General features: G+C 56.5%; 1 protein-coding gene across 4 annotated transcripts in view; it reads left to right on the forward strand.

Moving 5' to 3' along the window:
- The window catches only part of GRM4 (glutamate metabotropic receptor 4), a 117,112-nt gene that overhangs the window by 2,611 nt on the left and 101,050 nt on the right, over positions 1-13,451 (forward strand). For all 4 annotated transcript variants that reach the window (XM_032410003.1, XM_032410004.1, XM_032410001.1 and 1 more), the window contains exon 2: positions 7,913-8,807. In XM_032410003.1, the coding sequence (XP_032265894.1) occupies positions 8,289-8,807 (519 nt within the window). In that variant the 5' untranslated portion in view covers positions 7,913-8,288. The remainder of the gene's footprint in view (positions 1-7,912; positions 8,808-13,451) is intronic.

The following is a 13,451-nucleotide window of genomic DNA, read 5'->3' on the forward strand; positions in this document are numbered from 1 at the left end:
GGGGCTGCATCGGGGCTCGGGCCCTGCTCGTGGGGGCTGCCAGAGAGCTGCCGGCTGGCTGGGCCGACCTGAGGGAGGAGACCCAGGGGCTTCCCATGGGGGGCCGCCCGGCCTGGAGCCAAGGACGCTAGCTTTGTGTGGCTCCCATCGAGCCTGGTGTCTGCTCCTGGAAAGAGCAAGGAGGGCTTGTTTTCATGTCAACTCTGCCCTAGTTAGCAGGGGACTATCAGAAATTAATTGAGAGATTTCACTGCCTTTGGCCCTTGCAGTAGGGCAGGCCACCTTTTCCCGGCTCCTGGGAACTCGTTCCTTTCCTGCCTGTCTACCGTCTCTGGCCTCCCTCTGTCCCCTCGCCCTGCCTCTCTCCCAGTGTCCCCCTGCTGCCTCCCAGCCCAACTCCAGGGCCGCAGCTCTACATGCCAGGCAAGCTTCCTTCTCCCCGCCAGTCCTGGAGTCAAGCTGGGGGGGGGGGGGCTTCAGCCTCCGCTCCCCCCACCTCTCTTTCCCTGCCCAAGCCTGCTCCTGAGAAGGAGGCGTATCAGCAGAACTTGCTTGGAAAGGACAAGACTACCCCACAGCCCTGCCCAGCCCGCCTCCTAGCCCGTGGGCCTGAGAGGGCCTCTTCCAGCCTGTCCGTTGTTTCTCTTGGCTCCTTGGAAAAACGAGCACCACAAGGATAGTAAAAATCACCCCTTAAATTAAAGCTGATGATTCCCGTCGAAATGTTTTATTATTAACCTCACCGTTTAGTAATCTCGCGGCAGCAGTGAGGCATAAAGATATGTGTACACACGTATATTAAATAAATTGGGGAACGCAGTGCGTAATGACATTATCTGGACCCCGTTCAATTAAGGTCGATATTATCTGCGGTAATTGGGTAATGCCAGCCCGTAATGCCAGCCCATGCCATTTTGGGCTGAGCCGTGCTGACTAGCTGGCTGTGGTGTCTAGTGAAGCCTCCTTGTTCTGGAAAAAGTGCTGGCTGTGGCCCGGGGAGTCCCAGGAGAGCTCGGTCAGCTGCTGGTCCCAGTCTGGGTCCTGCTCTGTCCCCTACCCTCAGGGGGACAGGAACTAGTCCCCCGCACTTGTTTTCTGGTGGGGGCTCTGACTTCTAGTAAAAACACTGTCATTGCTGTGGCTCACACCTTTACCAGTGATTTTAGATCTTTAGAAATCAAGATTGGGGACTTGACCCGGATTCTTAGGTTTCTAGTGAGTGATTACTTCTCAGGTGTCACCGCCCCTTCTCCCTGCCTGGCTTCAGTGTGGCCTACGAGGGAGGGGAGTGTCACCCACCAGCGTGGTCATGTTCGTGGCCGTGCCAGACAGTGAGTTTGCTCTTTGACTTGCTAAGCCAGTCTGGGCCCTGGCCTGGCAGGGCAGTGCTGGGGGGGGGCGGGGCGCGGTCTTATTTAAGGGGGGGGGGACAGGAAGGAGGAGAGAGGAAGCAAGCACATTAGCTGGGAAGCCCACAATGGCACCAGCTGCAAACAAAGACACTTGCCCACTTGGATTGTGCCAGAAGACTGGGGAGCGGGGAGGTAGGTGGGGGCAGGGCGAGTTGGGGCAGGAAGGAGAGGCCTGGAGGCCTGCATGGAAGTGGGGGCTGCAAGTGGGGGCTGGCAGGTGGAAGAGATTTGGGCTCTGGCTCTGGGGGAGGGGGAAGGTCAGGGTTGGGCCTTTCATGGGCTGAACTGGTTGGCGGGGGCGGGGGGGGGCCCAGGGCTGATGAGATGGGCTTGCTTTGCCCTCCAGGGCTGTGAGCTGCTGTGGCCTTAGCAGGTGGCAGCTCTTGGAGTTTGTCATGAATCCTTGCCTGTCATGGTGCTCCAGGCTCTTCAGTGGGCTCCCATTTCTCCAGCCACAGAGGTCTTGTTAGATCTTGTACTTGATGCCCTCTCTGACCTCCTCTCCCACCTCTCCCCCTTCCCGCTGCTCTCCAGGTCCTTGAACAATGAATGCTAAGCACGAGCTCAGGGACTTTGCACTTGCTTCCCTCTACCTGGGACACTTCTCTCCCAGAATGGCTCACACCTTTTCTGTTTTTAGTTGCTGCTCCTATGCCACCTCCTCAGAGAAGCCTTCCTTGATTATCTTTTTCTGAAAAAGCCGCAGGGTCTTGACCTCTCCTCACCTGCCTTAGGTTTCTTCCTAACCCCTGGATTCCCCGAAGTGCTGCACATCTTTGTGCAGGTTTGTTTATTGCCTGTCCTGTGCCACCCCCTAGGCTGGCCCCACAGGGCAGGTGCTGGTGTCCGTCACTCGTAGCAGTTTCCCAGTGCCCACAACAGAGCCTGCACACAGTAGGTGCTCAGCACATATTCGAATGACACGGTCAGTAACGATGGTCGTGGCAGAAGGGATTGTATTCTATGCCTGACCACACGGGGGGTTGTAAGAATGCGGTGCCAGGTCCGAGTCCTCCTCTGCCGACACAGGATGCTGCTGCAGACCCTGCCCTGGGCATCACCTGTGGCTGCCTGCTGGCTCTGGGCAAGGACCTGCCTGTGTCTTGTTGCTTATTGAGAATTTCCTGTGTTCCGAGCCTTGGGCTAGGCACAGGGGATACAGAGATGAGGGTGGCCCACGCAGGCCCTTAAAATCTTCCAGGCTCATCATTGCCAAATAACAACAGAGAGAGAGGCGCGAATGTGCGAGAAGGAGGGAAAAAGAACTGGAATAATCAAGGCAGGCTTCTTGGAGGAGGAAGGGTGTCAGTTGCTACCTGAAGGGTGGGAGTCACAGGGAGGAGCCTGGAGGGAATCATAGAGTGGGGGAAGCACAGCGATGGATTTGAAGTTTTCTCTTTAGTTTCTATGGGCATTAAGCTGAGGGATGACTTCCTCATCCCTCCTGTCCTCCAGCCGTTTCTTCTTTCCTTCCCCATACATTGCGGTGCCCACCACAGGCCCAGCACAGAACCAGTCACTTCTGAGTCAGGCCCTTGCTGTTCCAGTAGAGCAGGGAGGGGATGGCTTGGGAAATGAGATACGCGGTTTAGGCACTTGGGAGGGTTCCTTATACAGGCTGGTGAGCTGGAGCTGCTTGGGGCTGGGAAGGGAAGGGGGCACGGAGCCCAGACCTCCACTGTGCCTTCCTCCTGGCTCTTCAAACATGGCTTGGCTGGCCCGGGGAGTGTCTGGGAGCAGGGCTTCTTCTCTATTAATGTTGACATTGATCACCTGGGAGAGAGGGTGGGAAGAGCCCAGAATCCTTCACTCACATCACATCATTCATTCACTTCCACAACCCCTGGTGGGGGGTGCCAGGCACTTGCCAGGCTGGGATGCAGAGATAGCAAGCAGAGTCTGACACGATCCCCCAAGTTGTGGTCCCTGTGGAGAGAGGGTTGGGCTGCTGGGATTTGAGGGAGCTAATTGGCCATCCCCCCTTTCCCCATGGACTGGGAGTCACACGGGTGGAGATCGAACTATGGGCCTTGTTGCTGTGCAGCAAGGTGGGGGGGCAGCTTCCTGTTACCTCCCTGGGTCTAGGCCCTGTCCATTTGGGAGGAGACTCTCCAGCAAAGCACACCTCTGCTGGGCCAGTGTGGGGTCCCAAGGGGGATAGGAGGAGGTTCTCCCTCACTTTTCCCATTGGGGAGCCAAGCTGCCAGCCCCTTCTAGGGAAGTGTGAGATGTGGGCAATGAGGCATCTAAACAACTCAGGAGATTCAAAACAGGCTCCACTCATCCATCCACGATGCCTAGCTCTTCTGAGCATCTGGACTGGGCCGCCTGCAGGGGCAAAAGTTAAGAGAGAGGACTCAAGTGCTGGAGGGCGAGTGGAAAAGCTGAGGGGAGGGAGGAGGCCTGGCTTAAGGAAGGCAGAGGTTGGGGGGTGTGCTGGGGGCACGGCAGGTGGAAGAGCCCAGAGCTTGAGAGCAGCTCTGGGTGCAGTCCCCATCCCCGGGAGCAGAGTGCAGGGTCATTCCCTCTGACTCTGTCCTTGACTTTGGGGTTTGGGAGAATTCTCTTTCCTTAGCTTTGGGAGAATAAAAAGCAGCTTAGTGAAAAGTAAATCAGAGGTTAGTAAATCACAGTGGCTCTCTATGGATCTGGTTGTTGTTCCTTGGTTTGTGGTTCTTCCTGGCTCGCTCCCTGGTTGTGGAGGGAAGGATTTAGGTTAGACGTGAGGAAGCATGGGATCCAGCTCGTTAGGACTTGGAAGGGGTCACTGAGGCAGGTTGGGGGAGTTTCTCCCTGCAGGCCTGCAGATATCAGAGAGGCCCTCAGATAGTGGGGTGCCTGGGCTGGGGGGGAGGGGAGACTGCCAACCCCCCCCCCCCCCCCCCCCCGGCTCTCCTCACATCCCCTTTCATTGAAGAGGATGTTTTGAAAAATACTGTTGTGTGTGGAGATGACCATGTGCTCTTCCCTCTGCTCATCCCTCCCGCCTGTCTGGAGCCAAGGATCTGGCAGGGGGTAGAAAGGAGGAGAATACAGGGTTGAGGAGAGAGGTGGGGAAGGAGAGGGAAGGATAGAATAAGAGGCCCCCTGGGAGTGGGTGGGCACACTGGTTTAGACATGCGGCCTTCCTGGTGATTTCATCTGGGGAGGGATATGTCCCCCTCCACCAACCCCCAAACGTCTGAGGTGTGAGCTTCCCTGGCTATTTTAGATTTGGGGGGGGTGGTCTGAGGACTTGGAGCCTCCCCCTATCTGGTCCCCCTTCCCTAAGGTGGAGGCAGCCCTGTGGGGTCTGGAAGGATGGCCTTGCCTCCCCTTGCTGCCCCACCCCCAGGCTCTGTTCCTGGTGGCTCCTTTCACTTAGAGTATTTTTACTTTTCCCTTGTTCCTGTTACAGGATCAAAGGAAGGAGGGGAGGCTAAAAGAGGCAGTGGTTTGCCTAGCTCTTTGGAGATGTTCAGTAAAGGCAGACCTGGCAGGGCTGAGGGATGGAGTGGGACCCACTGTAGGCTCGGGGCGGGGGGGGGGGCCCAGTCCTGGCGGAGGGAAGCCCGCGAGCAGTCTGACCAGCTTGGGGCAGGCCGGGGCCTTGAGGTCTTGATTCCAATCCTGCAAGGATTTGCTTTTCTTCTCACCGAGGCCTCCTTCCTCCATGTTGCCTCTGCCTCTCCCGATTGTGCGCGCGCGCGCGCGCGCGTGTGTGTGTGTGTATGTGTGGTAGGTGGGGTGTGTGTGTGTGCATATGGTGTGCGCGGTGTGTGTATGTTTCTGTATGGTGTGTGGTGTGTATGTGGTTCGTGTGTGTGTGGTGTGTCGTCCGTGTGGTGTGTGTGTGTGCAGTGCGTAGCTGTCGGGTATATGGTGTGTGGGATGTGGTATGTGTATGTGTGTGTGATGCGTGTGCATATTGTCCGTGTGGTGTGTGGTCCGTTTGTGTGTGTGCGGTGTGTGTGTGCGTACACGTGCCCCTGTGTGCACGTTCCTCGGCCTAGAGGGGTCAGGCTTGCAGGAGAAGCCAGTGGCGAGCCCTCACGAAGAATCTGGAAGCCTGAGCAGGGCCCGACTGTCGGAAGCTGCTGTTCGTCGGTCTCCCGGCCTGCGTCGGCCCTGCTCCGGCCTCGGCACCCAGCCTGTCGTGATGCCAACCATCTCTCCGTTTTTCATCCAGGCCGACCAAGCCTGGACCTGCAGGGTGTTCGGGAGGACCCCTGGGCGGGCGCGGGGGGGCGCGGGGGGCCTGCACGGCGCTGTGTGCCTGGGGCGGAGGTCGTTGTGTGAGCGTCGGAGCATCGGCTTCCTCGTCTGTGCGGGAGGGGTGGGAATGCCAGCCGGCTCCTGGGGGTGGGAGCGCCACCCGACAATGTAAGCCACGCGCTTAGTATGGTGCCCTGCACGGCGCAGTACGTTGTCATTGCTCCCCAGGCCTTCCAGCCTTTGGACAAGACAACGCTTCATGGTGCAGGCCCAGAGGGGACTCCTTCCCATCCCTGTCACAACTGAAAATGCCCTGCAGGGGCAGTATGGCCCCCAGACTGCCTCCTCCTCCAACCCCTCTGTCTTAGAGATTTGGGAACCAAGGCCTTTCCAGAGGATGGCAGGGTGGGTACAGGACTGTGGGAGTTGTCCGAGGCTTCTCCAGTTGCTCCTGTCTGAATTGCGGTGCCCTGAGTCCCCCATAGCCCCTCACTCCCCGTGGTCCCTGTGGTCCCCGGGGAAAGCGATCTGATAAACTCAGGCACAGGGAGGTGGAGGTGGAGATGACAGTTCCATCCAGGGGTAGCTGCCCCCTTCCAGCATCATAACAGCTCTTAACTCTCAGCCTTCCCCCAAGCACTGATCCCCCCACCCCCCACTGCTAGCTCACTGGCTCCTGGCTTCATGGGGGACAGTGGGATTAGGAAGCTTTCCTGCAGGCTGCCCCAGGTCTCTCCCCAAGTCCTGCCCCCTCTTGACTTGCTCTGTGACTTTGGCAGGGTTATGGGATGCCTCCGGGCTTCCGGTTCCCCTGAAGAATGGGGTGCCGGGGAATTAGTAGCTGTGTTCTTGGCCTCTGAGGAGCTAATGGGTGAGGGAACATTTTGATAAGGGGTCAGAGGTGAGGTGAGGGTTCAGAAGGCGCTTGCCAGAGAAACCCAGGAGTTGAGGCTGGACTCTGGGGTGGTACCCTCTTCCCTCTCCTTTCCCCAGATCTGGAACAGTCAGGGCCTTTGCGGTGGGAATTACAAGTAGGGGACAGGTGGCTCTGAGACCCCTGTTTGGCCTGGATGCAGGGATCACATCTCTAGGAAAACCTCCCAATCCAAACGCAAGCCCTTCTTCTAAATGGCTAGGGAAACTGAGGCATAGGATGGGCATGTGGCTTGCTGGTCTTCATTTGACAAGCCCATCAGGAGGGAAACCTGGGAGTCAGCCCCCCAGCCAATCCCTGACTCAGCTTCTAGCTTTTCTCCCTGTGGCCTTTTAAGTTGAGGGGAGGGAGGTTGCTGCTGGCTTTGAGCGGGAGGCTGGGGCAAGGGAAGGAACCCCAGGGGAAATTAGCCCAAATTAGCAGTGAGAATGAGGAAGAGCTGGTGTTCTCTCCTCTACCCTTGCAGATAAATATTTAATCACAACAACAATAATAATGACAATGATCATAATAATGTGCAGTAGCTCAGGCTGTAACCTGAGCCCCACTCTCAGAGGGAGGAAGGGGGGAGAGAGGAGGAGCAGTGGAGAAATTGAGAGATAAAGACCATGAGAAAGATGGCAGGGAAAGAGGCCAAGCAAATGAAAAGGAGGCTTGCCTTCTTGAGCTTGGAGCCCCTGGGGTTACCCTCTGTCCCGGGGTGGCTGGGCAGCTGGGGTGGAAATGTGAAATTTCATTGCCTGATTCAGGAGGAGGAGTCTGAACCCGGACAGCCCCAGCTTCTTCCTGGCTGCTCACTCTCAGGGTGAGCAGCTCCCAGCTTCGTTTCTTCTGCAGGGGGCCTTGCAGGCTTTCCTTATCCCTGAGTCCCCAAGGAGCCTAAGTGTCTCTTGTTCCAGAGCGGGGAGCTGGGTTCTGCGTGGTGTTTTGCTTCTCACTACCTGTGTGACTTGGGCAAAATGCTCTCCTGCTCTGGGCCTCAGTTTCCTCATCTCTAAAATGGGGTCGGACCCTGTAGAACTGGTTTCTTGCTACTCCTTCATGTAGGTGAGTGTTGAGGAAGACCCCTCTTCCTCCCAAGTCAGTTCCAGGCTGTTCCTGGGGAGTGTGCTCTCTGATGCCCGGATTTCTGACGGCAGTGGGTACAGGCCTTGTGAAATCTTCGAACATGACCTAATTTCTGCCTCAGGCTCTCCCACTTGAACCAAAGTTGAGCAGCAGCTGGGAGAAAACCAAGTTCAGATTTGTGGAGCCTGTGGCGATAACCTCCAGCATCTCCTTCTCTCAGGCTCCTGATGAGAGATCAGAATAGCTAATGTCTTCTTTGGGCTTCTGTTTGATTCTCTCTCTCTCTCTCTCTCTCCCTTCTAAGGTTGGTAGGAGGAAAGCACTGAAGCTGTTTTCTCCTTGATGCCAAGATACGTCAAGCTAGGAGCACTCTCTTTTCACACTCCTCCGTCAAGAACAGGCCTGCAGGACGTGGGGACCGAGACTAGCACTTTGCTTCTCCCTGGCCGCTCCCGGCTGCCTGGGAGCATGGCCCGTGTCGGCAACTGAGCACTGCCCGAGTGGCGGGGAGCACCAGCATGGGTTACCCCGTTGGCCGCCCTCAGCCACCCTGCTGCTGAAGCTGCCCTGGAGAGACTTGTGGGAGCTGACCCACCCATGCTCACCCAGGCTGTGGGGCCAGGGGCCTGCCAAGGCTAGGAGTGGGGCCTGCCGTTCATGGGTCTCTAGGGATTTCCGAGATGCCTGGGAAGACAGGCTGGGGCTGGTGGTGGGCCCAGCTGCCTCTTTGCCTGCTCCTTAGCCTTTATGGCCCCTGGGTGCCTTTCTCCCTGGGGAAGCCCAAGGGCCACCCCCACATGAATTCCATCCGCATAGATGGGGACATCACACTGGGGGGCCTGTTCCCAGTGCACGGCCGGGGCTCAGAGGGCAAGGCCTGCGGAGAACTTAAGAAGGAGAAAGGCATCCACCGGCTGGAGGCCATGCTCTTTGCCCTGGATCGCATCAACAATGACCCGGACCTGCTGCCCAACATCACGCTGGGCGCCCGCATTCTGGACACCTGCTCGAGGGACACCCATGCCCTCGAGCAGTCACTGACCTTTGTGCAGGCGCTCATCGAGAAGGATGGCACGGAGGTCCGCTGTGGCAGTGGCGGCCCACCCATCATCACCAAACCTGAACGTGTGGTGGGTGTCATCGGTGCCTCGGGGAGCTCAGTCTCCATCATGGTGGCCAACATCCTTCGCCTCTTCAAGGTTAGTGCCTGGCTGGTTGGCCCCAGAGGTGGTCTTCCGACAACCCCAGCCCTCCACACCCAGGGTGCTGGGCCTGGCTAGTTTCTTTCTCCTCTTCCCTCCAGGACTCTGAGGAAGAGGAAGAGAGTTATTCCCCCCGCCCCCCGGAGCAGTATCTGAGAATTTGGGGGCAGTCCTGTGGTCAGAGCTTAGGTTTAGCGGAGTGAAGGTGTCGGGAGGGCCCCAGCTCCATGGTGCTGACCATGGTGCTGAAACAGCACCGCCGCCCGGAGCTCCTTGATCAACTCAGCTCCTCTGTGGGGAATTCTGAACCAAGAGAGGAAAAGGAAGTGCTGGAAAACAACAGAAGGGAGGAGGAGATAGGTGGACAGATATGTAAAAAGACAGATAGATGGATACATAGAAATACAGGTAGACAGAAAAGGACAGAGTCGAAGAGATAGATAGGGAGAATGGAAATACGAATGTTGGAGATTGCCAGAGACATAAAGCAAGACTTTTGTTTTGACATTGTTTTCAAATAATTGCAATTCTCAAGAAAGATATGTTTTTCGTCTAGTAGCTGAGAAAGCCCAGTGTGGCCCTCCCACTCCACCCCAAGACTATGCTTATAAAATGTGTCTTGATTTTTTGGAGGGGGCACTGGGCTACAGCACCTGCAGAGGCTGGACGAGGACAGGGAAAGGGCCTGGCAGGAGCAGGCAGTCTCTGTTTCTCTTGCTCCCTGCCTGGAACCAAGCTTCCCTCGCTCATTTCCTTCCTTCTGCCCTTCTGTCTTGCACACCTTTCTCCCTTTCCTTCTGGAATCCTTCCCCACCCCCTCCTTGCTACCTCCCATCCTCTCTTCCTGGGGCAAGAGCTGCTGATTTGCAATTCAATTGAAGCCAAGTGCTTTGCTAAGCTGCTAAAACAACTGAAAGCTACCGGGTAGAGAGAAAAACATTACAAGCATTTTACCAATAATTATGAGCCGCTCTTCTCTTGGAGCCTGCCTTGTTTGCTCTGTGTGTTTGTGTGTGCTTGTGCTTGTGCTTGTGTGTGTGTGTGTGTAAGGGGTAGGGGTGTGTGTGTTGGGGGGGAGAGAGAGAGAGAGAGAGAGGGAGAGAGAATATGCTGGAGGAGGAGGAAGGAATGCACAGAGGAAGCCGCTGGGTCCTTCCTTCACCCTGGTGTCAGGTTCTCAGCCTCTGGAGGTGGCCCCTTCCCTCCTCAAAGTCTCCAGAATTAGGCGCAGTGGGCTGAGAGAGGCTGTCGGGGCCCATGCAGAGTGGGAAGTGCTGAGGCCATTTGCCCAGTCCCATGATACATAGTACTTGGGGGGCATTTCTAGGGGCCTGGGTAGAATTGGGGTTGAATGGTGTAGAAGGCCATCAAGATGGGCAGGGGGGTGGGGGTGGGTGGGAAAGAAAGAGAGTTAGAGTTGTCCTGTCACAGCATGGGGTGGGGGTTGGAACTTTCCGGGGTCATGTGCCATGTGGTTCTCACCTATGGGCCTTCTTCCTGGAGTGCTGGTTTTACATGATGATCGAGATGGAAACACTATCTTAATTTTCAAGCAAATGGATGCATTATGAAGAATGCCAGATTAAGATGAAACAGAAGGCTTGAAGGAAACCTTGCCCTTGCAGTAGACGATCGGAACAACCCCTATGGGGCTGTACTGCCAGACGTCATTCCTCGTAGATGGTTTGGGAACGGGTAGCCTGGTCCAGGTCTCCCACCTGCGCTGTTTTGCACTGAGGAGTGGAGACCCAGAGGGGAGGAGGAAGCAGGGCTCAGCTGCCCAGGCCCTGGCCTGGCGGTGGCTTAGGCTAGCTGAGTCATCGCTTCAGCCCACCTGCCCCAGGCCTGAGAGGTGAGGCCACCTGGGGCCATCAGCAGAGGGGATGAGCCCCAGACTCCTTGTCAGTCTGTCTGGGTGGGGCCTAGACCCCTGTCTTAGAAAAGGCCAAAAGTTTCCTTATTGGAGCTTTTTATTAAACGCTTTCGGTGACTCTGGGTGTTTCAGAAGACAGCCTGATGGGGCCCTCATGGCTGTGACCTCAGTGAGTGACCCCGCCCGCCCCACCATCTCCCAGGGGCGAGCCAGTGCCCACTTCATAGGGAGGTGGAGAGGCTCAAAGGAGTGGAGAGGTGTCATGACACAGGGTAAAGGCTCCAAGAATAGGATCCGTGAGCATTAGGACTTAAAGCATGTTCTTGGGAATGTGGCTATTTTGGGGTGAGGCATCCAGTGACCCCACATGGGAGTGCACTTTGACTTCTAGTCCCTCTCTGGTTGGGGAAAGGTCTCTGGTGGGGTGAGGGTGACTCACCAGCCTAGGGGCTCCCAGGTGTTCCTTTATCTCTGCCCATCTGGTCACCTAGGAACATGGCCGAGGCCTCAGTTTCATCTGCGCCTCCTCAAATTGCAGAGAGATGAGGGGGATGGGGCAGGGGGTCAGGAGTCTCCCTGGCTGCACAGAAAGCGCGATGGGACTGGGAGGTAGAGGCCTGGGGAGGAGAAAAGGAATGGGGGGCAGAGGGGGCATGTTGGAAACGGAAGGGCAGGGCAGGGGAGATGGGGAGAGAGCCAGAGGGAGCCAGTCATCTGTGGTCTGCGTTCCCTGGGTTCCTTTTAACAGCGTTAATGTTCCAGGCTGGCGACAAGAAGGCTCCTCAATAATTAAACTGATAGAAATGAGAGGCTGGGTGAGAAACTTAAAAGCCATTTACAGAGGCAAAAACGTTGAACTTTGGTGGTGGTGGCTGGGGGGAGTCGGGAGCAGGAGCCCCTGGCTGGAGAGCATGAGGGAGGGGCGCCCAGGCCGGGGCAGCTCTGGTGTCAAGTGTCTCTCTCAAGGGCACCTCTGCGGCCCCAGCCCCGCTCTGCCACGGCCAGTAAGTGGGGCCTGCTGGGAGCTTCCACCAGAGGCTCTGATTACAGCTCCCCTTCCTCCAAAAGGTGAATTTCCTGTGCGCAGCTCAGAGAGGAGCTCTGGGCTTGGGGGTACAAGACGTGATTTCCTCCCTGGCGAAAGCTAACGGGGTGCTGTCGGGGTCAGGGTGTGAGCAAGACTCAAAACTAGTAGCGCTGGAAGGGGCCAACTCCCCATCATACAGATGTGGAATCTGAGCCCTGATTAATTGTCAGGGCAGGGCTGGAAGTCAGGTCCTCTGCTCCCAGGCCTGACTCCTTCCAGAATGTCTGTCCAAATAAACTGGGTTGGAAAGTGGGACCCAGGCCTTCATGGGGACCAGAAGCCCTGACTCTGGGAAGTCGTGAGTCTGACTTGACAGCTTATATCCCTTACTTCCTGTTCCCATCCTCTTCCTTCATCCTCATTTTGGCTCTCTCTTCCTGGGACGGGGAATATTGATGGGTGTAAAGAACACGTTTTGGAAGAGATCCTAAAGGCCGAGGATGTGGCCTGCACAATACTATGTTGGGACAGCCCGGATTCTGGAGCCAGTTCGGTCTGGGTTTGAATCTTCTTTCCACCGGACTTCCCTCACCTCCATTCACCCTATAGGTCATTTACACCATAGTGTGAATAAGCCAATAAGATCTTTTCCCGAGAGCAGCCATTGCTGCGGGGAGAAAGAACATATCAAGTGCCTTGGAAGGAAGCAGTTTTCAAATCCCAGACTTGTAAGAGCGAGAAGGATTCAGAAATCATTGCATTGAGTCCTTCATTCATTTGCAGCAGACAGAAAAGCTGAGGCTTGAAGAAGGGGGTGTGGCTATCCAGCATGGTGGTTAAGAATTTGGATGCTGGGGCCAGATAGTCTTTGCCACTGTGGCTAATGGTTTCTCCTGTTTGTGCCTCTGTTTCCTCATGTGTAAAATGGGGATGAGAACGGCCTCGTAGGCCAGGTGGGAGAATTGAGAGTTAATGTCCAGAGCAGGCCTAGCACGGTGCCTGGCACACAGTCAGCCCGCAGGAAATGTCACTGCACAGCTTGTCGAGGGGCCTGAAATCAGCATGAGAGACTCCATTGATGTGGAAGAGGCTGGAGCGGGTGGGCAGTGACAGACGGTGACCTTTGAGGCTGATCCTGGAGCGGCCCCACCATCTGCTGGGTCTCTCATGTCTTCCTGCAGACTGAGCAGCCTACCTAACTTTCAGAGAATGAGCTATGTCTCACTGTCACACAGTGGGGCATGGGAGGAAGGAGTGGGGTGCAGTGGAGGGAGGGTAGAAGGGGGCAGGCAAGAGAGGGGGCGGAGGGGACACCGGTGAGCGGGGGCGGGGGGGAGGGTGGAGATGGGCAGGTGCCCCAGTTTCCTAGGAGAGGATGGGCCAGGGGCGCTGCTGAGCTATATTATCCCTTCTGTGCACCCCCCTCCCCCGCCTCCCCGCCTGGCAGTGTGATGCTCTTGACCCACGTGGGGCTGTGAGTGCTGTAAAGGTTTGTGGCTCGCTTCTGGAGAAAGCTGCCTGCCTGGTGCTTGGCTCGTTCTACTCCTCAGTGCCTGGCCCAGGACTCTGGGGGAAACTTTGTGGCTTAGATAACACAAGATGTTCTGTTGAGGATGTGGCTTTGTGTCTTCAAACTGTTTTCACTGCACAACCAGGAGGAACTTTCGAGAGAGTCCATCCACCCTCCCAACAGCTTGCCCCAATCCCTTGAAGACAGCTTCATCCTTCCAGCGCCCAGGCC

Source organism: Phoca vitulina, unplaced genomic scaffold, assembly GCF_004348235.1.
Source record: "Phoca vitulina isolate PV1807 unplaced genomic scaffold, GSC_HSeal_1.0 scaffold11, whole genome shotgun sequence".
Classification (NCBI taxonomy): domain Eukaryota; kingdom Metazoa; phylum Chordata; class Mammalia; order Carnivora; family Phocidae; genus Phoca; species Phoca vitulina.